Source organism: Danio rerio, chromosome 14 (genome assembly GCF_049306965.1).
Source record: "Danio rerio strain Tuebingen ecotype United States chromosome 14, GRCz12tu, whole genome shotgun sequence".
Taxonomy (NCBI): Eukaryota; Metazoa; Chordata; class Actinopteri; order Cypriniformes; family Danionidae; genus Danio; species Danio rerio.
In genome coordinates, this window is record NC_133189.1 from 58,005,001 (window position 1) to 58,030,431 (window position 25,431).

Below are 25,431 nucleotides of genomic sequence, written 5' to 3' on the forward strand. Positions count from 1 at the left end.
CGGCCAACCTTGAGGCGGATGGGCTACAGCAGCAGAAGAGCACACCGGGTGCCGCTCCTGTCAGCTAAGAACAGGAAACTGAGGCTACAATTCACACAGACTCACCAAAACTGGACAATAGAAGATTGGAGAAACGTTGCTGCTCTGATGAGTCTCCATTTCTGCTGACACATTCGGATGCTCGGCTCACAATTTGGCCTCAACAACATGAAAGCATGGATCATCCTGCCTTGTATCAGCGGTTCAGGCTGGTGCTGGTGGTGTAATGGTGTGGGGGAGATTTTCTTTGGGTCCATTAGTACCAATTGAGCATCAACGCCACAGCCTACCTGAGTATTGCTGTTGATGACCATGTCCATCCCTTTATGAGCACAGTGTCTCCATCTTCTGATGGCTACTTCCAGCAGGATAACGCAGCATGTCATAAAGCTCAATCATCTCAGACTGGTTTCTTGAACATGACGATGAGTTCACTGTACTCAAATGGCCTCCACAGCCACCAGAGCTCAATCCAATAGAGCAGCTTTGGGATGTGGTGGAACGGGAGATTGGCATCATGGATGTGCAGCCGACAAATCTGCAGCAACTGTGTGATGCTATCATGACAATATGGAGCAAAATCTCTGAGGAATATTTCCAGTAGCTCGTTGAATCTCTGGCATGAAAGATTAAGGCAGTTCTGAAGGCAAAAGGGGTCCGACCGGTACGAGTAAGGTTTACCTAATAAAGTGGCCGGTATATAAATACACACACACACACACACACACATATTTCAATAACACAAAACAACAACAAAAAAAATCGCTAAATTAAATAGATTTTAAACGTGTGTATGCATGCACGAGTGTTTTTGTGACACACCGGGACACAAATGCGTCATTGGTATGACACAGGTATTACAGAAGAATGTGCTTTATGGGGACATTCCTCATGTCTTCATTTTTCAAAGGTTTATAAATCACACAGAATTCATGTTTTAGTCAAAGTAAAAATAAAAGTTTACTGTAAGCGACAGGGTGAAGTGTAGGGCGATAGAAAACACGTGTGCAGTGTGTGTGTGTGTGTGTGTGTGTGACATTGTATTCCGTATGTCGTATGGACATTTGGCATAAGTACAGCAATACCAGTAAATTTTGACCTTGTGTGCTCATTTTTTTATTTTTTTGGTCCCCATGAGGGATACGTCTCATAAATCAGGCAGAATGAAGGATGCTGAAGATGTGCAGAGGGTTTGCTGTGTGTGTTGAGTTCAGGGGGAGACGAGAGAATATACAGTCTCTACAGTACAAACATCACTATAGGTATAGAGAGGCCGTGTGTGTGTGTGTGTGTGTGTGTGTGTGTGTGTGTGTGTGTGTGTGTGTGTGTGTGTGTGTTTGTGTGTGTGTGTGTGTGTGTGTGTGTGTGTGGTCAGAGGAGATGTGTGACTTACACAGGAACACTACAGGATCACACACACACACATATGTGTGTGTGAAGAATGACAGTGGAGCATATGTGTACACTTTGAACGGATCACTGCGTCAGTGTGTGTGTGTGTGTGATTTGGCACAGGTTGTGTGTGTGTGTGACAGGTTGGTGTAAATGAAATTCCAACAGCTTCTTTTTCAGTCTGCTTCATCACAGGTTTGGTTTGGTTCTAACCACAGTTTGCTCATATATATAGATGGTAAATATCCAGGGTTCAACTCCTGACAAAGAACCAGATCTATGCATGTTTTGAGTCAAATATCATTACTCTAAAGTGACATTTGACTATAAAACACACTTTATTTTAGCATGTGCAAGGTTTATAGATAGATAGATAGATAGATAGATAGATAGATAGATAGATAGATAGATAGATAGATAGATAGATAGATAGATAGATAGATAGATAGATAGATAGATAGATAGATAGATAGACAGACTCAGAGTAGGGGTAGGCTTTAGTAGAATACAAATAATTAATAACAAATGTAATAAATAATATAAATAATTATTGTTACCTTCCGGGTGCAGTGATGTGATTTATAGCCGATTAACCATGTGGATGGGTGATAACAGCTTTCTGAGCCTACCAGTAGGCCCCTACTGGCCCATATCTATCAGCTGATAACCAACGATAACACCCATTCAATTGAGTGATAACATTTCAGTCTGCTGTTTTTAAAAATGTTCCACCTGGAAATTATGGAATAATGTTTTTTTAATGTCAAACTGTGTTTATTTATTTATAGTTATTTATTATGTGTCCTTAAGTTATAAAGTTATCATTAATGAAAACACATGAAATCACCATGAGGTGCAATAATGTTTGTGAATTAGCGGTGGCTTTTTGCAGTTTAGATGCTCTTCTGCAGATGTCAATGCATGAGGAGAAGCAATAGTATCTGGATGCAGCCTTTATGATGCAAGCTGAGACTGCACCACTCAGCGATGCAATGTCAGACACAATGCACTCAAATGGAGCTAGTGACGTCACTGTGATGGGTAGGGTTAGGGGTGGGGTTAGGTGAGCCCTTAAAAAAGCATTGGATGCAGCCCAGTTTGCACTGCACCACATCTGCAGCCAGACCCCTCTCGAGGAAAGGGTCAAGGGGAAATTGACACTTCACCTTTATTTATTTATTCATTTAGCAGGGACCGTGTACATTAATGAGCATTTCTGCAAATACACTAGAGTTAGCCAGAAGGCTATTTTCTTTCTTTTTTTTTTTTTAGAAAAAGCTTGTAATACCCGAGTTATTTGAGCTTGCTGTTTTCTTTTATACGTTTCATGTTTTACGTATTGTATGTTGTTTTATTTCTTTGGTCTGATCATTTGTGTACATAATAGAATTACACTGGTTACCCGTGCACCAAAGAATAGATTTCAAGATTCTTTTATTAGTTTATAAAGCCCTTCACAACATGACACCTTCCTACATTTCCGACTGTTAATTAAAATATAACCCAAACCGTTTGCTACGCTCTTCTGGCGCTGGACTTTTAGAATTTTACTCTGTAAACCTGATGCGATCTGGCGGCACTTCTTTTAGCCATTATGCTCCAAATATTTGGAACTGTCTCCCTCTTGAAGTGAAAGAATCCCCTAGTATTCATGTTTTTAAAAAGCGTGTTAAGATACATCTTTTTAAAATTGCGTATGAATACACAAGCTTTTAGGGTGTATGCATTTTATCTATATTGTTGTAGGTTTATGTGTGTATGTATGGTGTGTGCTTGCATATATAAGGACTATTGTGTGCATGATCATGTGGATATATGCTATTATTTGTGTGTGTACATGAATGCTTTTATCTGAGTATATGTGACAAGTTTGTGTGGTCTATTTTAATGCTTTTTTGTTGCTGTTTTTGAGGCACTTTGAGTTGCATGTATGTTGGAAAAGTGCTATACAGTACAAGTAAAATGTATTATTATTATTATTATTATTATTTTTACAGCACATTGGTCAAGAACTGTTGTTATATTGTGCTTGCTTTATAAATACGGCAAGAAAATTTCCTCGAACAAAGGTGTTTTTGAGACTCTACGGCAGGGGTCACCAATCTCAGTCCTGGAGTTCAGGTGTCCTACAGGGTTTAGCTTCAACTGGCCTCAACACACCTGCCTGGGTGTTTCAAGTATACCTAATAAGACCTTGATTAGCTTGTTCAGGTGTGTTTGATTAGGGTTGGAGCTAAAATTGCAGGACACCGGCCCTCCAGGAACAAGTTTGGTGATCCCTGCTTTACCGGGTTGATTTAATTATTTATTTACATGCCGATGCTGTCAAACTGGTGTATAAATGTAATATCACACATGCAGGACTGTGATATGGCTTCATATCAGCACTGATGTGATAATAACTACTATGTGTGTGTGTGTGTGTGTGTGTGTGTGTGCGCGTGTGCGTGTGCGTGTGTGTGTGTGTGTTTTTTAGGAGGTTTTGCTGAAGAGAGCTGCAGATCTGGTGGAGGCGCTGTATGGGATGCCTCATAACAACCAGGTATGAAAACAGAGAACACAAATAATCACATTTTACAGGAGATTTCAGCACATTTTAGCAGATATTATTACACTGCTGTCTGGAATACTGGATTCTGATTGGTCAGTTGTGATATTTCAAGGTCTGTTAATCCCAGATAACAACCACTGAATAACACAGACTCATTTGCCCCCTTTTGAATTTTTCTTCTTTTTTAAATATTTCCCAAATGATGTTTAAGAGAGCAAGGAAATTTTCACAGTATGTCTGATAATATTTTTTCTTCTAGAGAAAGTCTTATTTGTTTTATTTCGGTTAGAATAAAAGCAGTTTTTAATTTTTTAAGCACCATTTTAAGGACAAAATTATTAATATTACATTTTTTTTGATAGTCTACAGAACAGACCATCGTTATTCAATGACTTGCCTAATTACCCTAACCTGCCTAGTTACCCTAATTACCCTGGTGAAGCCTTTAAATTTCACTTTAAGCTGTATAAAAGTGTCTTAAAAATATCTAGTCTAATATTATTTACTGTCATCATGACAAAGAGCAAATAAATCAGTTATTAGAAATAAGTTTTTAACACTATTATGATTAGAAACGTGCTGAACAAATCTGCTCTCCGTCAAACAGAAATTGGGGAAAATAATAAACAAGCTGGCTAATAATTCTGACTTCAACTGTACATACAATACTTGCCATCTTGCGAATGAATAATACATAGGTTAATGTATGCTCCATTCAACCGGTTTCTGTCAGCTTTACGTTTAATAATGCGCAGGTTAGTGTAGACTCCATCAAACTCCATTTTTGGGTTGGTGTCTTCTGTTGACTGAATAATTATTCATAATAACAGAGGAATGTCAGATAAGCATATATATATATTCAGTATTGACCCGAATGAGCATGTGTTATTAGTATGCCAGTTTATTATTAGGGAATATTATACCCTGGAATATCATGGTTGACCTGCTCCTCAGTCTTCTACAGCAGCTGCTGATAAACCTGTTGGGTTTTATCCTGTTGGGTTTTATTTATACAACCAGCTGGATGTACTTTATTCTTTACCTAACCCTCCTGTTGACTTACAGGTCCAAATTGACCCTCTAACCATAACAAATAAACTGTGACTGTCTGAGTAATTGTATAACAGATTAATAAATGTCTAAGTAATTTAGTTTTGAGTACTGTATGTATCTTGATGTAGCTTGCTGAGTTAGCAGTCAATGAGAAGTGTGTGTGTGTGTGTGTGTGTGTGTCAGGAGATCATCTTGAAGCGTGCGGCTGACCTGACGGAGGCTCTATATAGTGTGCCGCGGAGCCACAATCAGCTGCCCTCTCTGACGGGCTCCAGCGCTCACTCCGGCATGATGGGAGTCAACTCCTTCAGCAGCCAGCTCGCCGTCAACATCTCTGAGGCCTCGCAGGCGGACCAGGGTCAGTGTGTGTGCGTGTGTGTTTGTGTGCGTGATAGTCATTACATTGTATGGACCAAATGTCCCCACAAGTATAGCAATACCAGTAAATTTTGACCAAAACAAGTGTGTGTGACCTTGTATTCCTCATGTTGTGGGGACATTTGGTAAATATAATACCAGAAAGTTTTGAAAAAAATCAAAAACAAGTGTGTGCGCGTGCGTGTGTGTGCGTGCATTATATTCATTTGATTGTATGGACCAAATGTTCCCACAACTATAGCAATACCAATGAATTTTGATAAAAACAAGTGTTTGCAACCTTGTATTCCTCATGTTGTGGGGACATTTGGTAAATATAGTAACATCAGCAAGTTTTGAAAAAATAAAAAAGTATGTGTGTGTGTGTGTGTGTGTGTGTGTGTGTGTGTGTGCGTATGCATATTTGTTAAATTGTATAGACCAAATGTTCCCACAAGTATAGCTTTACCAGTGAACTTTGACCAAAACAAATGTGTGTGACCACGTATTTTCTATGTTGTCGGGACATTTGGTAAATATAGTAATACCAGAGCTTTGAAAAAATCAAAAACAAGTGTGTGTGTGTGTGTGTGTGTGTGTGTGTGTGTGTGTGTGTGTGTGTGTTTGTGGGCGTGTGCGTGCGTGCGTGCGTGCGTGCGTGCGTGCGTGCGTGCGTGTGTGTGTGTGTGTGTGTGTGTGCGTGTGCAAGATATTCATTGGATTGCTTATATCAAATGTCCTCACAAGGATAGCAATATCAGTTAATTTTGACAAAAACAAGTGTGTGTGCATTACTTTGTTTTCCTCATGTTGTGGGGACATTTGGTAAATATAGTAATACCAGAAAGCTTAGAAAAATTAAAAAACAAGTGTGTGTGTGTGTATGCGCCTGCGTGCGTGCATGTGTGCGTTCGTGCGTATGTGTGTGTTAGAGTGCATGATATTCAATAGATTGTATGAGCCAACCTTGTATTCCTCATGTTGTGAGAACATTTTGGTAAATATAGTAATACCAGAAAGCTTTGAAAAATTCAAAAACAAGTGTGGGAGTGAGACCATGTAGTCTTTATTTCATGGGTACATTTGGCTTAAGTACAGCAAAACCAGTAAATGTTGACCGTGTTGGGACTTTTTTTAAAAACCCTACAAGTGTGTATAAAAGAGCAGAATAAATGTCCCCACAAGGATAGCTAAACCAACTAAAAACAAAGTACTAAGTGTGTGTGTGTGTGTGTGTGTGTGTGTGTGTGTGTGTGTGTGTGTGTGTGTGCGTGCGTGCGTGCGTGCGTGCGTGCGTGCGTGCGTGCGTGTGTTTTGACTTATTTAAGTCCCAAATCCCAAACATGACAAAAAAAGTTGTGTTAGTTGAAATAAAAACATTTAAATAAAATTGTACAGTATTAAAAATCTAGATATATTTGTATTATTTCCAGAAAAAAAATCATTAGAATTTAAATAATAAAAATATTCAATCTCTTAAGAAAACAAAAAGCAAATCAACTGAGCTGCATATGTCAGTGTTTACGCAGAACTCCTCATGCTGTACGTCTGAAGCTGATGCGAGAACGATCTTACTCCCAGACTCATTTAAATACTGTAGCTGATTTGCATACAGATCAGGGGGCACAATTAATCGTGTTAATGTTTTTATCACACCATCTTCAGTTGAATTGATCACACGTTTGCGGCCCTACAGAGTGTCTGACTGCTCTGATTGAGACACCATTCAGAAATACACACACACACACACACACACACACACACACTCACACGGCTCTATGTGAGGATGTCATGACTGTGTTTTGGCAGATCTGTCACATGCAGCACTCAAAACTGCCACTCACCTGACAATAGAAACACTGATCAATGTGTGTGTGTGTGTACAGTACTGTATGTGTGCGAACATTGTGTATGTGTGTGCATGGTTGTACATTGTATCTGTGTGTGTGTGCATGTATCTGCCTGTGTGTGTCAGTGTATGCACATTGTGTCTGTGTGTATAAGTGTATCTTCTTGCATGTGTGTGTGCGCATAAGTCTGTCTCCATGTGTGTCAATGCATGTGTTTGTGTCTATACATTGCTATGTGCTTGCATCAGTCTGAGTGTGTGCATGTGTGTGTTTGACTAATGTAAGCATGTATGTCTGCTGTTGTGCATATGTGAGTGTGTTCATTGGGTGTGTGTGTGCGTGCATAAATGTGTGTGTTTGCCGTTGAGCATGTGTGAATGCTTTTGTACGTGCATAAGCATGTGTCTGTGTGTTAATTCTGTGTGTGTGTGTGTTTGTGTGTATAATTGTGGGTGTGCATACGTTTGTGTCTGCTTGTGTATGTGTGTGTATAAGTGTGTGTGTGTGTGTGTGTGTGTGTGTGTGTGTGTGTGTGTGTGTGTGTGTCTACTTCAGTGTGCAGAAGCATGTTTTTCTGCCTGTGTGTGTGTGTCTGTCTGCCTGTCTGTCTGCCTGCCTGTGTGTGTGTGTGTGTGTGTGTGTGTGTGTGTGTGTGTGTGTGTGTGTGTGTGTGTGTGCTGAGAGAAGTGTGAGCAGCGCGGCTGTGAAGGAGCTGAGAGACTCTGAATGACAGCGCTACAGCAGTCAAACACATTATTTGCAAATGCAAACGTAGTTTAGGAGCGCAGACACATCTGACTTCATCTGTGTATCAAAACCAAGACCTAATGAAGGATCTACAGTTCTGAGAGCTTTAACTTTATTACGTACACCTGTCCAACTGTCTAATCAGCCAATCACATGGCAGCAGCTCACTGCATTTCGGCATGTAGACATGGTCAAGAGGATCTGCTGCAGTTCAGACTGAGCATCAGAATGAGGAAGAAAGGGGATTTAGGTGACTTTGACCGTGGCATGATTGTTGCTGCCAGACGGGCTGCTCTGAGTATTTCAGAAACTGCTGATCTACTGGGATTTTCACGCACAACCATCTCTAGGGTTTACAGAGAATGAGGAAATCTCCAGTGAGCGGCAGTTCTGTGGGCGCAAATGCCTTGTTGATGAGGCCAGAGGTCAGAGGAGAATGGCCAGACTGGTTCCAGCTGATAGAAAGGCAACAGTAACTCAAATAAGCACTCGCTACAACCGAGCTCTGCAGAAGAGCATCTCTGAACACACAACACGTCCAACCTTGAGGCGGATGGGCTACAGCAGCAGAAGAGCACACCGGGTGCCGCTCCTGTCAGCTAAGAACAGGAAACTGAGGCTACAATTCACACAGACTCACCAAAACTGGACAAAAGAAGATTGGAGAAACGTTGCTGCTCTGATGAGTCTCCATTTCTGCTGACACATTCGGATGCTCGGCTCACAATTTGGCCTCAACAACATGAAAGCATGGATCATCCTGCCTTGTATCAGCGGTTCAGGCTGGTGGTGGTGGTGTAATGGTGTGGGGGAGATTTTCTTTGGGTCCATTAGTACCAATTGAGCATCAACGCCACAGCCTACCTGAGTATTGCTGCTGACCATGTCCATCCCTTTATGAGCACAGTGTCTCCATCTTCTGATGGCTACTTCCAGCAGGATAACGCAGCATGTCATAAAGCTCAATCATCTCAGACTGCTTTCTTGAACATGACGATGAGTTCACTGTACTCAAATGGCCTCCACAGTCACCAGAGCTCAATCCAATAGAGCAGCTTTGGGATGTGGTGGAACGGGAGATTGGCATCATGGATGTGCAGCCGACAAATCTGCAGCAACTGTGTGATGCTATCATGACAATATGGAGCAAAATCTCTGAGGAATATTTCCAGTAGCTTGTTGAATCTACGCCACAAAGGATTAAGGCAGTTCTGAAGGCAAAAGAGCGCCCGACACAGTACTAGTAAGGTGTACCTAATAAAGTGGCCAGTGAGCATATATGTGTATATACATATGTGTGCGCACCATGCAGTGTGTGTGAGCATTTCCATGCACAAGTCAAGTGTGTTTTCAATATCTCAGCGCTGGCAATGTTTCTTCTCAGCAGTGGATCTGACACACACACAGGAAGTGGGAAAACATGTGAGACGAGCAGAACGAGAGATGAACAGAAGATGAACAGAACTCACACTCAAACACACACACACACTCTCTTTCTCTCTCTCTCTCTCTCTCTCTCTCTCTCTCTCTCGTCTGTTTTCCTCATCCACGCAGGAAAGAAACACCTACAGGAATCATGAGGTCATGGGAAAGGGCCGCTCGCCGTTATAAAAATATTGCGTTTCATACATGTCGCTCGTGCGCACTGAAACTTCAGCAGGATTTAATTCGTTTAGCCCGCTGCTCCGCTCCTTCATCCATCAAACTAATTATTGTTTCAACTTCTCATTAAGTTGCAAACTGATTTCCAGAAAACAGCAGCCCTGTCCTCCTGCAGCTCCTCAACACTCAGGAGCAGAGCTTATTTAGAGGAGATCTCAGACTATCAGCGTCCGCCCACAGAACATGAGAGATATGCAGATGATGATGATGATGATGATGATGAAGGTCATGTGACTGACAGAAGAGATGCTGAGCTGTCAGATACTATATTTTGATAATATTATATACAATTTTTATTTTTAGCTAAGGGCGGCATGGTGGCTCAGTGGTTAGCACTGTGGCCCCATTGTAAGAAAGTCACTGGTTCGAGCACCGGCTCGGTCAGTTGGTGTTTCCCCTATAGCAAATGCGCTATAGGGCAATTGATGAATTAAATTGGCCATAGTGTGTGTGTGTGTGTGTGTGTGTGTGTGTGTGTGTGTGTGTGTGTGTGTGTGTGTGTGTGTGTGTGTGTGTGTGGGTGTGGGTGTGTGTGTGGGTGTGTGTGTGTGTGTGTTTGTGTGTGTGTGCGCATGTGTGTTTGTGCGTGTGCGCATGTGTGTGTGTGTGTGTGCATGTGCATGTGCGCTTGTGTGTGTGTGTGTGTGTTTGTGTGTGTGTGTGTGAATGAGTGTGTATGGGTGTTTCCCAGTACTGGGTTGCAGATGGAAGAGCATACACTGTTTAAAACATATGCTGAAATAGTTGGCGGTTCATTCCGATGTGGTGACCTCTGATAGATAAGCGACTATTCATTCATTAATTTATTTATTCATTCATTCATTCATTTTCTTTTTTCAGCTTAGTCCCTTTATTAATCTGGGGTTGTAACAGCGGAATGAACCGCCAACTTATCCAGCATATGTTTTTACTTAGCGGATGCCCTTCCAGCTGCAACCCATTCCTGGGACTATACATCATGAGGGACTATATGAATGCATTTTTAACTAAATTATTAGTTATTGCAATAATCTTAATAATTAGAATTGTACTATATGTAATGTATACTAATAATACTATATATATATATATATCAAAAGTGATTGTTTCAACACTAATAGCTAAATGCATTTGTTATTTTAAGTGTAGATGAATGAGTAAATATTTTGTTGATCATGAGGAAAGGTCTTTTGTTTGAAGATTTGTGTTAGGTGTATGATTTTCCGTTCGCAATTAATAAATCAAATCAAACACTAATAATAATAAGCAATTTTCATAAGTAAGCAGTTCTTGTTGAAAAAAATGTAAAAAAAAAAAAATAACCTAAAAATTGTATTTTTATATTTATGTATTTCTCTAGATTAAAGTGATTTTATCTTTAGGCTAGAAAACATCACAAAAAAATTACAAAAATGTAAAATACAATTTATAAAAGCTACACTTGTATTGTGACATGCATTGTACACTTGTAACAACACAATTGCCAAAGTACTAAAACAAATTAAAAACATTAAAAAAAAATTCTTTAAAATAAATAAGAAAAAGTGAAAATACAAGTATATGAAAATATATGAAAATTACACTGACTGGAGACTTGTTGATTGGAGGTTGAATAAGAAATATATTAATGGTTATAACTCTTTTAAAGTGCCTATTCTAAATGTTTGTACATGTATTATTATTATTATTTGTCTTATAGACCATTTCAATGTGGTAATGTTTTTGTCCCTTGCATATTTCCTGCTTGATATCATACTATTTCATAACTGTAACGAGGTGATTCAATCCTATTTTCACATTAAAACTGGTATCATAGCATTATTTATCAATATCTCACCTTTTTGGATTTTTGGAAGCCATGGAAATTAAAATGTAAAACAGGAAATACATTGGGACCATTGTTATTGTTTGTATCCCTCAAAATGGTCTGGTAGTTAGTCTTAAAGCCCAGAGAGTGAAAAAGCATGTATGCCAAGTCGACTTCCTCTTTAGTTCTGGCAGACTATGAACGTTTCTGGAAAAAGAGAAAATACAAACAAAGAGTATGAGGTTTCTGTAGGAACACTCTGTTCAGGACTGAGTGTGTTGTTTTGATTACCAGTCTGTTGCTGAAGTCAAACTAGCTCTGATGAACTGCAAGAAACATTGTAGTATAATTTAGTATACTGTGGTGTCGTGTAGTCTAATATACCCTATTGTTGTAGAAAACTACAGTGTTGGTCATTTATTTATAACCCTGTAGTTGTTGTGTTACCATAGCAACTGTAGAATCACCACATGAGAATAATTACTGTTGTTTTTGTGTTACTGTAGTTGTGTTACCATGGCAACTGTATAATCATCACCTCAGAGTAATTACTATTTTTGTTGTGTTACCATAGCAACTGTAGAATCACCACATGAGAATAATTACTGTTGTTTTTGTGTTACTGTAGTTGTGTTACCATGGCAACTGTATAATCATCACCTCAGAGTAATTACTATTTTTGTTGTGTTACCATAGCAACTGTAGAATCACCACTATTTCTATTGTTGTTGCAAGATCGGATATGGTTATGGCGGGAAGTTAACAAGAGTTATTTATATTATTTATTAAATTTCCAATTTATTTTAATTCATTAGCGTCTACCGCAACCATCACAGTAATGTAAAAATATGAATTATTGTTATATAGTGTAATAAAAAAAATGCTGCTGTAGTGATGTGCATATTGCACTTCCGGCTGGCCGCATATCTAATCTAGACTTTACCGATTTCTATAGTTATTACCTTAGCAACTGTAGAATCACCACAGTAGGTTAATTGAAGTACATTTTCTATAGTATGTACTACAGTATTTACAATACACTACTATACAAATGTCCACATGGGTCAGGTGTTTATTATATTTGAATAATTCATCAGTTACTCCTCCGCTTCTCTCATCTGTTCTACCCTGTGCTGTATTCCAGGTTACTCTCGTAACTCCAACAGCGTGTCTCCTCGCGGGTACGTGCCGAGCTCCACACCGCAGCAGTCCAACTACAACACCATCACCTCCACCATGAACGGATACGGAGCCGCTGGAATGACCAACCTGGGCGTGCCGGGATCCCCGAGCTTCCTCAACGGCTCCGCTGCAAACTCTCCATACGCAAGTGAGTGTCCGATTACTCAAACACACCACAATACAGCTAAGAAGAATACAGACCGATTCCTAAACGCATTATTCACACCAAGAATGATAACAGAGCATGAACACAGATGCATGAGTATACATGTGCATGCTGGACTTTCATCATCTGAAGCTTTGAATGTTTTAGGACAACAAGGTTTTATTATTTTGTTATAATCGAATCATTTTAATAATGTCATTTTGAATAAACCACAGTTAAAACTATATATATATAAATAAACAAATATACAGTTGAAATCAGAAGTTTACATGCACTCTAAAGAAAGGAGCATAACCATTTTAAAAAATGCCTGATGGTAAATGATACTAAAGGTTTACTATTTTAGGTCCATTAGGATTTCCTAAATGATTTACATTCACTAAATGCCAGAATAATGAGAGATTTTTTTTTGAGGATCTTTTATTAATTTCTAGACAGTGAAAAGTTTACACACATTTCTCTGGTATGTTTAAGCTTTGCTTTTAAACTGTTTTACTTTGTTCAAATGTTTTGGGTCTCCTTCCACAAGCTTCTCACAATAGTTTGCAGGAGTTTTGGCTCATTCCTCCTGCAGAATTGCTGTAACTGAGTCAGATTTGTAGGCTGTCTTGCTCGCACAAGCTTTTTCAACTCCGCCCACACATTCTCTATAGGATTGAGATCAGGGCTTTGTGATGGCCACTCCAAAACATTCCCTCTGCTGACCTTAAAGCACATTTGAACTCATTTGGCAGTATGCTCAGGGTCATGATCTGTTTGGAAGAGCCATTTGTGGGCAAGTTGTAATGTCCTGGCTGATGTGTTGAGATGTTGCTTCAGTATTTCTCCATAATGTTCTGTCTTCATGATGACATCTATGCTGTGAAGTGGACCAGTCCCTCCTGCAGCAGAACAGCCCCACAACATGATGCTGCCGCCCCCATACTGCACAGTTGGGATGGTGTTCTAGGCTTGTGCGCTTTCCCTTTTGTCCTCCAGATGTAACACTGCTCATTATGGCCAAACAGTTCAATCTTAGCTCCATCAGAGCACAGGACATGTCTCCAAACATGAGTCTTTTCCCAGTGTCATTCAGCTAGAGGTAATCTGGCTTTGTTGTTGATTCTGGCTTGTTGATTTTCTCATGTTGTTACACAAGGAAGCAGTGTGTTTGAGCTTTTCCTTCAACACTATTCTACAGTTGTGCCTCACAATAACTCAAATGTTGTCAATTAGAAACTTCCAAAACTTCGACATCATCATCTGAGCTTCTCCAGAGGCAGGATAATCTTATTGTGCGTAAACTTGACTTTCTAGAAGAGTTATAACAATTTCTCAAAACAACATCTCTCTCATTATTCTGCTGTTACGCAGAACAGAATCAAAAAAAGAGAAAAAGTTTAGTCTCATCAACATGTAAACTTCTGCTTTCAACTGTATATGTCTTGTATAGTGTAGTATAGTAGAGTTGTAGTCCTTGGTGTGAACCCAAACAAATAGTTTCCAAACTCCTGTGTAATGGATTGAACCACGGACCAACAAAGAAGCGCTATCATGGAGAACACAGACTGACGGACCAGTAACACACCTGTGGGAAATGTTAGAAACCAGTCATTTGCGCAGTGCATGTTGGGTTAAATTTGACCAGCTAAACCTGACCACTCTTAGTGTGAAGGTGGATTTGTGTTGGCAGCTCATCTGACGGTGTGTGTTTGTGTCTGAGCAGAAAAGAAAGGTTGTGTGTGGTGTGTGTGTGTGTGTGTGTGTGTGTGTGTGTTGTTGTTCATGCGCTGTCTCCATCTGAACTAACTCATATTTTCTCATCTCCTAACACATTAACAGCTCCTCCATGCTTCGCTCACACACTCATCAATAGTTGTGTTTCCATCCAAAGGTGCGATTAAATGTATGTGCAAACTGTAATCATCAGTGAATGAAGCAGGGTTTCCGTATAATGAGAAACAAAAGAGAATACAAAGATCAGATCCTGCTGAACGTGCACAGATATCACTGAGAGAAGTGGAGTGTGCTGCACTGTTGGGATTCTCCACTGTGCTGTTTGTTCTCCTCTAATAAATGAGCTGCGCCTCAGAAGACTCAAGACCAAACGCAATGAACACGGTGGCTTTTGGAGGCGTGAGACAGGAGCGCAGACTAATGCTAAAGACAGTTCTGGAGGGAATAATAATAGAAGAAGAGTAATACTGAATCACTGTGATGATGGACTGATGAAGGGCTGAGGCCTTTTACAATCAGCACAACAACATCTCACATCTGCAACAATGGAGATCTGGAAACATGGAGAGCTGAAGGCCAACATTAATGACACAAAGACACACACACACACACACACACACACACACACACACACACACACACACACACTTATATTTGTGAATAACTACATCACATCACACATACTGATGAAGAGCATGCGCAGAATTTAATCTCTCTGTTTACAGTGTAGAGTATGCACATTTTTCCCTATCAAATCAAAGTTTATCCTGCTCAGTACTCAAACATTTAGTCTATTGAGGATTCTTTAGTTGATTAAAAATTAAACGAACCTAACATCATTTGTATTGTCCATATTTAGCCCAATTATCACACTCTAACAATATCTGGGCTTTGGTAAAAATAAAAACAAACACAACCAGTGGGTTAAAAAGTCATTTAATTTTAATTAAATAAAATTTTATGTCTTTATTTGACTCAATGTTGGGTTACAACAGCATTTTTTAGAGCGATTTAGGGACTTGTAGTGCAGCGCATGGATCGATTTGCTCTTCAGTGTTTGGACTTCAGTGTTTGGGCTGTTACTCATAAATTACATTACTATATAACCATAAACAAATCTAAAAATAAAATAATATCAAAATAAACCTAAAAAAACATTAGGTAAATAAAAAAACCTAAAAAGATAATATAGTAAATAAAAAAATCTAATTTAATATTAAAAAAATAAAATAAACCTAAAAATAAAACAACAATAAATAGTACATTTTAAAAAATATAATAAATACAAAAAATGTATCTAAAACTAAAATAAGTTATATAAGAATAATAAATAATAAAATACTAAAAATCAAATAAAGAATAAAAATAAAATAAAATATTATAAAATAAAATAAACCTAAAAATAAAACATAAGTACATTTTAAAAATGTAATAAATAAATAAAAATTTCTAAAACCAAAATAAGTTATATAATAATAATAAATAATAAAATATTAAAAATAAAATATAAAAAAAAATAAACCTAAAAATAAAACAACAATAAATAGTACATTTTAAAAATGTAATAAATACAAAAAAATGTCTAAAACCAAAATAAGTTAAAAAAGAATAATAAATAATAAATAATAATAAATAATAAAATATTAAAAATAAAATATTATAAAAATAAAATAAACCTAAAAATAAAACATAAGTACATATTTTAACTAAATAAAAAAATACAAATAATAAAACTAAAATAAGTTATAAAGTAAGTTACACTCGCCACTGACTTGCTTGTCAGTGGATGGATTTGCTCTTCAGCGTTTCGACTCTCAGTAGTGATTATTTAACCACACTGATCTTCAGCTCTGAACACTGGACTGACACTGTTTCAGTTCACTAGAACTTCTGTGTTCAGCTGCTGCGACACAATCTACGCTGTAGTAGCGCTATAGAAATAAAGATGAATTGAATGTGTTGTGCATTTTCAGAGCTGTATTCTGTTAAGCGTGTCTTATGCAATACACTAAAATGCACATGAACTATTTGGATGGAAACACTGCTGCTGCCGCTTTCTGGCATTTTGAGAGGCACACAAGCGATCAGAATGCTGAACATCAGCTGAGGTTTATATACTGCCGCCTGTTGATGCACTGGATCTCTAACAGCTGTATTGTGTGTGATTGGCACTTGTTTGGCAGGCCAGCCAGCGCTGTTTCTGTGCTTTCTCTTCATTATAAGAAGCTGGCAAGAGTTTTCCATTGGAATTTCATTCAAGAAAAACTCGTTGTGGGTTTTTTGGTGAGAGAGCTCAGATTGAGAGCGCCAGGATTACTGCCGGCGCTTTTCTGACCAGAGCATGCAGACGACCGCATGCCAGAACAAATCAAAGCTGAACATGTGGACTGCACTGATGTACTGTAAATCAAGGGTTCTAAGTTATGGATCAACTTTGCCATGCAGGTGTAGCACACGGTTTCATTCCCATGCCATCGCCCTCCCCTTCAATTAACCCTCTAACAGTCGGCATGACCCACTCATCTGTGTGTGTGTGTGTGTGTGTTTGCATGTGTGTGTGTGTGTTTCAGTCACCCCCTCCAGTCCTCTGTTGGAGCCTCACTCCTCCATCTGTCTGTCTGCGGGCCCTTTCTCATTCTCTCCTGTCCATATGATCTCTGCAGTCAAACAGAAGAGCGCCTTCGCGCCGGTCGTCCGGCCACAGAGCTCCCCGCCCCCCACCTGCACCAGCACCAATGGGAGCAGTCTACAGGGTGAGCACCCGCCCCTCTCCTGCCTCTCAGCCAATCAGCACACAAGACCCGCCTCTAGAATCTGACATTAAACTATGGCATGACCTTTTTAGGACAAAGTTGATCCATAACTTCCTACTTTTACCATTGGTTGCTTTTTACAGCCCCCACAATTATACATTTTAGGTAAATAAGTACATTTATTTAACGCAGGTGGTGATGTTTGCTGGAGAACATTTGTTTATGTATATTGTAATTTATGCTAAGCTGTTGTAACATAATGTTGGGTCAAATACGGACAAATCCAACCATTAGTGTTGTTTATTTTTTTAATTGAATTTAAATAACACTTTTTAACTCACCAGTTGTGTTTGTTCATATTTGACCCGTTAGAATACACACACCATTAAATGTTTATAGTGTAATATTAAATGTGCATGCAGTCCTAACCTGTGATCATTTTCCAGTATAACGTGCATGTTAGAAACCCAAATCTGTCCTTTATTATCTTATTTGTCGTTCTTAAGATGCTACAAAAGCACTTCAGAGACCCTTAGGGGTCTTTTTAGATAGATTATACACTCTATAAAATGCTGGGTTGTTGTAATACAATGTTGGGTCAAATATGGACAAGCCCAATGTTGGGTTATTTTTTAAAAAATGAAATCAAAATAAGTTTTTTTTTACTCAACATTTGGGTTTGTCTACTTTTAAACCAACATTGCATAATAACAACACATTATTTTTTTTTGACTGCAAGTCATGAATATTTATAAATCTAAAAACAGTGTAAATCATTCAGCAGTGTCTAAACCAGCAGATCTAGAGCAGCGATGGATATTTTAAATAGTCACGAGACAGTTTTCTTGTAAAGTAGGTGTTTAGATTTACATAAAGCCTAAAAGCAAATCAAAGTAGATGCATGCTTTCAGTAGTTTGAGCTAGTTACCTCTGAAATAATCAGAATACATTTAATATCCCTCAAAACACTGACAACTTAAATATGTTTTATTAATAAATCTGATGTGATTTAAATAAATAGATGCCTTTAATTTACTGAAAACTTAACAAAATAGTCGCCCCCTGATCACCAATGTATAACTCACAGCCTGCAGAACAGTGTGTATGCATTGTAAAACATAAATACTCTTCAAATAAAATATTATAAAAATAGATGCAATGATTAAATAAACCTAAAAATAAATAATAAAATAAAATAAGCACAAAAAACAAGTTATATAATTAAGTTACATGGATGCGTATGGATGGATTTGCCCACAAGATTAAACCACACTGAACTCAACTGAACTGATCTGCAGCTCTGAACATATTGCATTATAACAACCCATCAGTTATACATCTCTGATTAAGTGGCAGATATTTGTCCAAGCATCAAATTTAATACAACTTCTTCCACTAAAAATGCTGGGTTGTTGTAAACCAACATTGGATTAAATATGGACAAACCCAACTATTGGGTTAAATAGTTTAATTTAATTTTAATTTAGTTTAATTTCATTGGAATAATTGGGTTTGTCACTGTAAGTTAGACCCAACATTTGGTTAAAACAACCCAGAGAGTATTTTATTCATGTTTATACATGCTATTTTAAACTGGTTAAAGTTAAAACGGCTCGTAAGATTAAATTGGTTCTACTTACAAATTTAGGGCCATTTTGTGAGTGAGTTTCTGCTTAAAATATACTTTAAAAAACATTGGGTCGTTTTAAGCCAACAATGGGTCAAATATAATCAAACGCAACCATTGGATTAAAAAGTGTAATTAAAACATAGTTTTAAGAAATTAACTTGACGTTGGGTTTTTCAACATTTGACCTAACATTGGGTTAAAACAACACAATGCTTTTCACTGGATTAACATTGGGTTAAACAACCAAACTTTTTAGAGTGTTTATATTTTGTTTTACAGTTAATACACACTGTTCTACAGGCTGTGAGTTATACATTGGTGATCAGGGGGCGACTTTTTTGTTAAGTTTTCAGTAAATTAAATGCATCTATTCATTTAAATGACATCAGATTTATTAATTAAATGTATTTAAGATTTCAGTGTTTTGAGGGATATTAAATGTATTCTGACATACAGTAACCTGATTATTTTAGAGGTTACTAGCTCAAACTATTCATTCACATTTACATTTAGTCATTCAGCAGACGATTTTATCCAAAGCGACTTACAAATGAAGGAAGCAATTTACACAACTAAAACAGCAACAATGAATAAGTGCTATAGGCAAGTTTCTGGTATGCAAAGAAAGTGTAAGAAGCAAAACAGTAGTAATATATATATATATTTTAATTTAATTATTATTTATTTATATTATTATTTATTTAATTATTAATATTATTATTATAATTAATTAATATAATTAATATTAATTGAATATTAGTTATAATTAATATTTAAACTATGCATGTAATTTTACTTTACTTTCTGGCTATATGTAAATCTGAACACCTTTTGTTCTCGTGACCACTTACGTTTTCCATCGCTGCTCTAGATCTGCTAGTTCAGACACTGTTGAATGATTCTTGCAAAGACTGATTAGTGGAATTATACATGAACCATTATAGGGGTGCTCAAATGTGTGTTTGTGTGATCTATTATTTTAATTAATATTTAAGATACAGATCAGGGAAAACTATTTCTCACTATTAAAGGGCTGACCCCAGCTTGTTTCGATATCCTTGAGGGGGGATCATGCATTATTTAGGGGGGTCAATCCCGCTCAAACACCCCTGTAATTCGCACCCTGCTGTTTTAAATCATGTAATGTAATTTAGGTTGAATTAGCTCATAAGGATAAATTGATTCAACATTAAAATTTAAGGTAACCATCTTTCTCTCACACTCTCTCTTAAAAAAGAATAAAATGTTTTCAAAAGATAAATGTTGGGTTGTTTTTACCCAACATTGGGTCAAATAAAAACAACCCAACCATTGTGTTAAAAAGAGTAATTAAAATTTAATTGAAAAAATAACCCAACATTTGCGTCAAAACAACCCAGCGTTTTCAAGAGTGATTTAATCATGTTCTAGAGTTTATACATGCTGTTTTAAACTGGTTAAAGGTAAAATGGCTCATAGGGTTAAATTGATTCTACTTAAAAATTAAAGTGTGAGTAAATTTCTACTTTAAAAATACTTAAACATCATTGGGTTGTTTTAACACAACATTGGATCAAATATAAATAAACGCAACCACTGGACTAAGAAGTGTAGTTAATATATAATATTAAGAAAGCAACCCGGCATGGGGGTTTTCAACATTTGACTTAACATTATGTTAAAACAACCCAGCGTTTTCAAGAGTATTTAATCATGTTAAACTATTTATACACACTGTTTTAAACTGGTTAAACTTGACTCATAAGGTAAAATTGATGCTGCTTAAAACAAGTTTACAATGTGAGTGAATTTTTACTTAAAATATACTTTAAAAAAAGTATTGGGCTGTTTTAAGCCAATAGTGGGTCAAATATAAACAAACTCAGCCATTAGATTAAATAGAGTAGTTCAAATATCATTTAAAACATAATTCAACATTGGGTCTTTTCAGCATGTTCAAGGTTTAAACAACTCAATGTTTTACAAGAGTACACTCTTAAAATGCCAGTTTATTGGGTAAAATATGGACTAACCCAAACATTGGGTTAAATTTGCTCCTATACATTTAATTCAGAAAATGAACCCAGAATTGGATTAGTCCCTATTACTCTCAGAATTGTGTTGAAATAACCCAGCACTCTTTAGAGTGTATTTATATTATATAATTGATGCAACTGTTCTAAATCAGTTTCCTGTAATGTAGTTTAAGTTGAAACAGCTCATGAGGGTAAATTGATTCAACATTACAATTTAAGGCAGCCATCTCTCTCTCTCTCTCTCTGTCTCTGTCTCTCTCTCTGTCTCTGTCTCTCTCTCTCTCTGTCTCTCTCTCTCTCTCTCTCTCTCTCTCTCTCTCTCTCTCTGTCTCTCTCTCTCTCTCTGTCTCTGTCTCTGTCTCTCTCTCTCTCTCTCTCTCTCTCTCTCTCTCTCTCTCTCTCTCTGTCTCTCTCTCTCTCTCTGTCTCTGTCTCTGTCTCTCTCTCTCTCTCTCTCTCTCTCTCTCTCTCTCTCTCTCTGTCTCTGTCTCTCTCTCAGTTTTTTACAATATGAATGCATTTCTGTTTATAATGTAGTTTTATATTGGGTTGTTTTAACCAACATTAGGTCCAATAACAACAACCCAACCATTGTGTTAAAAAGAGTAATTGAAATTTAATTGTAAAAATAACCCAACATTTGACCTAACGTTGCGTCAAAACAACCCAGTGTTTTCAAGTGTGATTTAATCATGTTCTAGAGTTTATACATGCTGTTTTAAACTGTTTAAAGGTGAAATGGCTCATAGGGTTAATTTGATTCTACTTAAAAATTAAAGTGTGAGTAAATTTCTACTTTAAAAATACTTAAACATCATTGGGTTGTTTTAACACAAGATTGGGTCAAATATAAACAAACCAAACTACTGGACTTAGAAGTGTAGTTAAAATATAATTTTAAGAAAGGAACCCGGCATGGGGGTTTTCAACATTTGACTTAACATTATGTTAAAACAACCCAGCGTTTTCAAGAGTATTTAATCATGTTAAACTATTTATACACACTGTTTTAAACTGGTTAAACTTGACTCATAAGGTAAAATTGATTCTGCTTAAAACAAGTTTACAATGTGAGTGAATTTTTACTTAAAATATACTTTAAAAAAAGTATTGGGCTGTTTTAAGCCAATATTGGGTCAAATATAAACAAACTCAGCCATTAGATTAAATAGAGTAGTTCAAATATCATTTAAAACATAATTCAACATTGGGTCTTTTCAGCATGTTCAGGTTTAAACAACTCAATGTTTTACAAGAGTACACTCTTAAAATGCCAGTTTATTGGGTAAAATATTGACTAACCCAAACATTGGGTTAAATTTGCTCCTATACATTTAATTCAGAAAATGAACTCAGAATTGGATTAGTCCCTATTACTCTCAGAATTGTGTTGAAATAACCCAGCACTCTTTAGAGTGTATTTATATTATATAATTGATGTTATATTGGGTTGTTTTAACCCAACATTAGGTCTAAAAACAACCCAACCATCATGTAAAAATACAATTTAAATCTAAATAAAATAATAACCCAACACTGTTTGACCCAACAGTGAGTTATGACACCACAGCATTTTCTTTTAAGACTTCCCAAGATTTGTTTCCATTTTAACCATTGAATCTGCTCAATGTTTAAGACTCACTGTATGTGTGTGTGTGTGTGTGTGTGTGTGTGTGTGTGTTAATCAGATGTGTCCAGTAATGAAGCGTCTCTCTTCTTCTCTGTCCTCCAGCTATGGCCGGTCTGATCGTCCCGCCCATGTGAACATCTGATCTCCAAATATCCGTCCAATATGTCTGAAGAACATCACCAGTCCTGCCCGAAAAACTACATCCACACATCCGGATCGACAAAGCATTCGTGCATCTGGCCTGAAATGTTTGTGTTTGCCACTTTATCTTTGGAGAACGCCGGACTAGGATAATAATATTGATAATAATAACCTCACGTTATTTTGTTTGTTAGCCTGATGATCCTCATACTGTACGTCTGTCCTGTTTCTACTGTGAGAAGAGAGACTTTTAAACGTGATTGAATTACTTTTCGTTTCCGTCATCGGCACAAACTGGAAGCGTTCGGCGTGATGTTTATCCCCCATCAGGATCATTTCTACTCCTGTAGTTGAGTGTAGTTTGAGGTGTGTGGATTGGTAGATTTACAGTAAGCCAGGAATGCAGTTTTAACCACATTTAGGTACCAGACTTATTGTCCAACTTCTTAATGTGCTTTTTTTGTATGTATTTATAAAGTTCGTTTCGGGGGTTTCTTTGGTGAGTTAGGCCTGAATAATAGTCTCAAATATCTATGTCAACACATTTGATGTCTTAATACCTTTTAGATATTGTAAAAAGAGTGAAGAATACAGCTTTTTTTGTAAAAACAGAAACTGACAATGACAAAAAAAAGGTTGAGATGTGAGTCCTGTTTTTTTTCAAAAGCAGGGTGCGAAGCGTCGCCACTTTTGTATAAAAACGGAAGAAAACGCAAACAAACAAACGTTTTTCAATCGTATATTTAATGTTTTCTTTTTTTGGCGAAAGCGCATTTGTGTTCTTGTTCCTCCTCTTGTCTCGTGTGTTTTCGTGAAACGTGTATTATCATAGTTATTTCCTAATGCACTATTTTTGTTGGGGCACTTACAAGAGCTATGTATCTTAGCAAGCAGAAGAAAATAATAATATTAATAATAATAATAATAATAAAAAGAACAAAAAAATGGAAAACTTAATCAAATATGCACCAGTATGTTTTGAGTCGAATGTTTTTTTAATGGACCGCTCTTTGCTTTGGTCATGCTTACTGAAATGGCTAATCGTTCATCCTCAGATTTTGTTGATGTTTCTGAAATGTTGCTCCTCTGTTTATTTACATTAGATCTGCTGTTTTACTTCATAGCATCGACTGCTGGAGGTCATAATGTCATATTTGACAGCAGAAGTGCATCATATCAGTCCAAAACTGCAGACATTGGTGCACATTGACACAACACAGGCTCATTGCAAGTACATGCTTCAGTGTACATTACATTAGCATGCAAAAACACACTTATGATTGCAGTTTCTAGGTAAAAGGAACACTAGGGGGCAGTATAACTGCAAAACTTTTATTTCTTTTCACGCTAATGATATTTTTATATATCATCTCGTCTCATTTTCGTCCACTTTTCTTGGGCCGGGTCGCGGGGGAAGTAGTCTTAGGAGAGAACCCCAGACTTTCCTCTCTACAGACACTTCCTCCAGCTCCTCTGGGGGACCCCGAGGCATTCCTAGGCCAGACGAGAGACATAGTACCTCCAGCGTGTCTTGGGTCTTCCCAGAGGTGTCCTCCCTGTGGGACATGGCTGGAACACCTCCCTAGGTAGGCGTCCAGGAGGCATCCAAAACTGATGCCCGAGCCACCTCAGCTGAGTTCTCTGGATGTGGAGGAGCAGCGGCTCTACTCCGAGCTCCTCCCGGGTGTCAGAGCTCCTCACCCTATCCATAAGAGTGTGAAGGAAACTCATTTCGGCCACTTGTATCCGAGATCTTGTTCTTTAAGTCATGACCCAAGGCTCATGCCCATAGGTCAGAGTAGGAATGTAGATTGACCGGTAAATTGAGAGCTTTGGCTTTCGGCTCAGGTCCTTCTTTACCACAGTGGACCGGTACGTCGACCGCATTACTGTTGCCGTTGCACCAATCCGCCTGTCAGTCTCACACTCCATCCCTCCCTCACTCATGAACAAAACCCCAAAGATACTTGAACTCCTCCACCTGGAGTAAGGACTTTCCTCTAAACTGAAGATGGCAGACCACCTTTTTCCGGTGGAGCACCATGGCCTCGGACTTGGCATATCCCAGCCACGTCACCCTCGGCAGCAAACCGCCCCAGTGCATGCTGAAGGTCCATGTTCGATGAACCCAAAAGAACATTATTTGCAGACTATCTTGTTCTGTTGGCTGATCGAACATGGACCTTCAGCATGCACGACTCAAAATAAAAACCACAAAATAATTCAAAAGTGATTTGTAATCAAACATGTTTACGTTCGCAAATCTCCATTTGGACAACTTTTTCTGGTATTTTAGTCCACTTCCAAAAAAAAAAAAAGATAATAAAGCAATTTACAATCAAGGTAAAACCATGTGGGCGCAATGCAGTTTTTGTTAGCATTTGTTGGTTGGGTTTATGCATGACAAGCCTCGCCTTTAAATAGATATGTAGAAGAAGAGTGTGTAAATGACACGCATAATAACAAAGCACAGCCTAAGTGACGTATTTCAGATTAGAAAAAATATCGTAAAAATAAAAATAAAGCGCCCTCTAGTGTGTATTTAACATTTGAAATGTACAACAAAACGTCTACTAAATACGTATTTGTAGACAGCACCCTTTAGTGTTGATTTGACATCTAAAACATACAACAAAGTGTACCCTAAATAATAATTTCAAATTCCCAAAAATCTAGACAGCGCCCTCTAGTGGATTTGACATCTGAAAAGTACAACAAAACGTACCCAAAGTAGCATATTTCAGATTAGCAAAAATGTAGAC

The 25,431-nt window shown here is 37.7% G+C and overlaps 1 protein-coding gene across 14 annotated transcripts in view; it reads left to right on the plus strand.

Annotated features, from left to right (window-relative positions):
• LOC100537342 (transcription factor COE3) overlaps positions 1-23,570 on the plus strand; it is a 269,751-nt gene extending 246,181 nt beyond the window's left edge. For 5 of the 14 annotated variants that reach the window (XM_073922345.1, XM_073922349.1, XM_073922354.1 and 2 more), the window contains 4 exons: positions 3,908-3,973; positions 5,219-5,393; positions 12,582-12,767; positions 22,631-23,570. In XM_073922345.1, coding sequence (XP_073778446.1) covers positions 3,908-3,973; positions 5,219-5,393; positions 12,582-12,767; positions 22,631-22,662 — 459 coding nt within the window. In that variant the 3' untranslated portion in view covers positions 22,663-23,570. Of the gene's footprint in view, positions 1-3,907; positions 3,974-5,218; positions 5,394-12,581; positions 12,768-17,071; positions 17,255-22,630 lie in introns of all 14 variants that reach the window. The other 9 variants (XM_073922341.1, XM_073922342.1, XM_073922350.1 and 6 more) reach the window with 3 other exon arrangements.
• Positions 23,571-25,431: the final 1,861 nt, after the last annotated feature.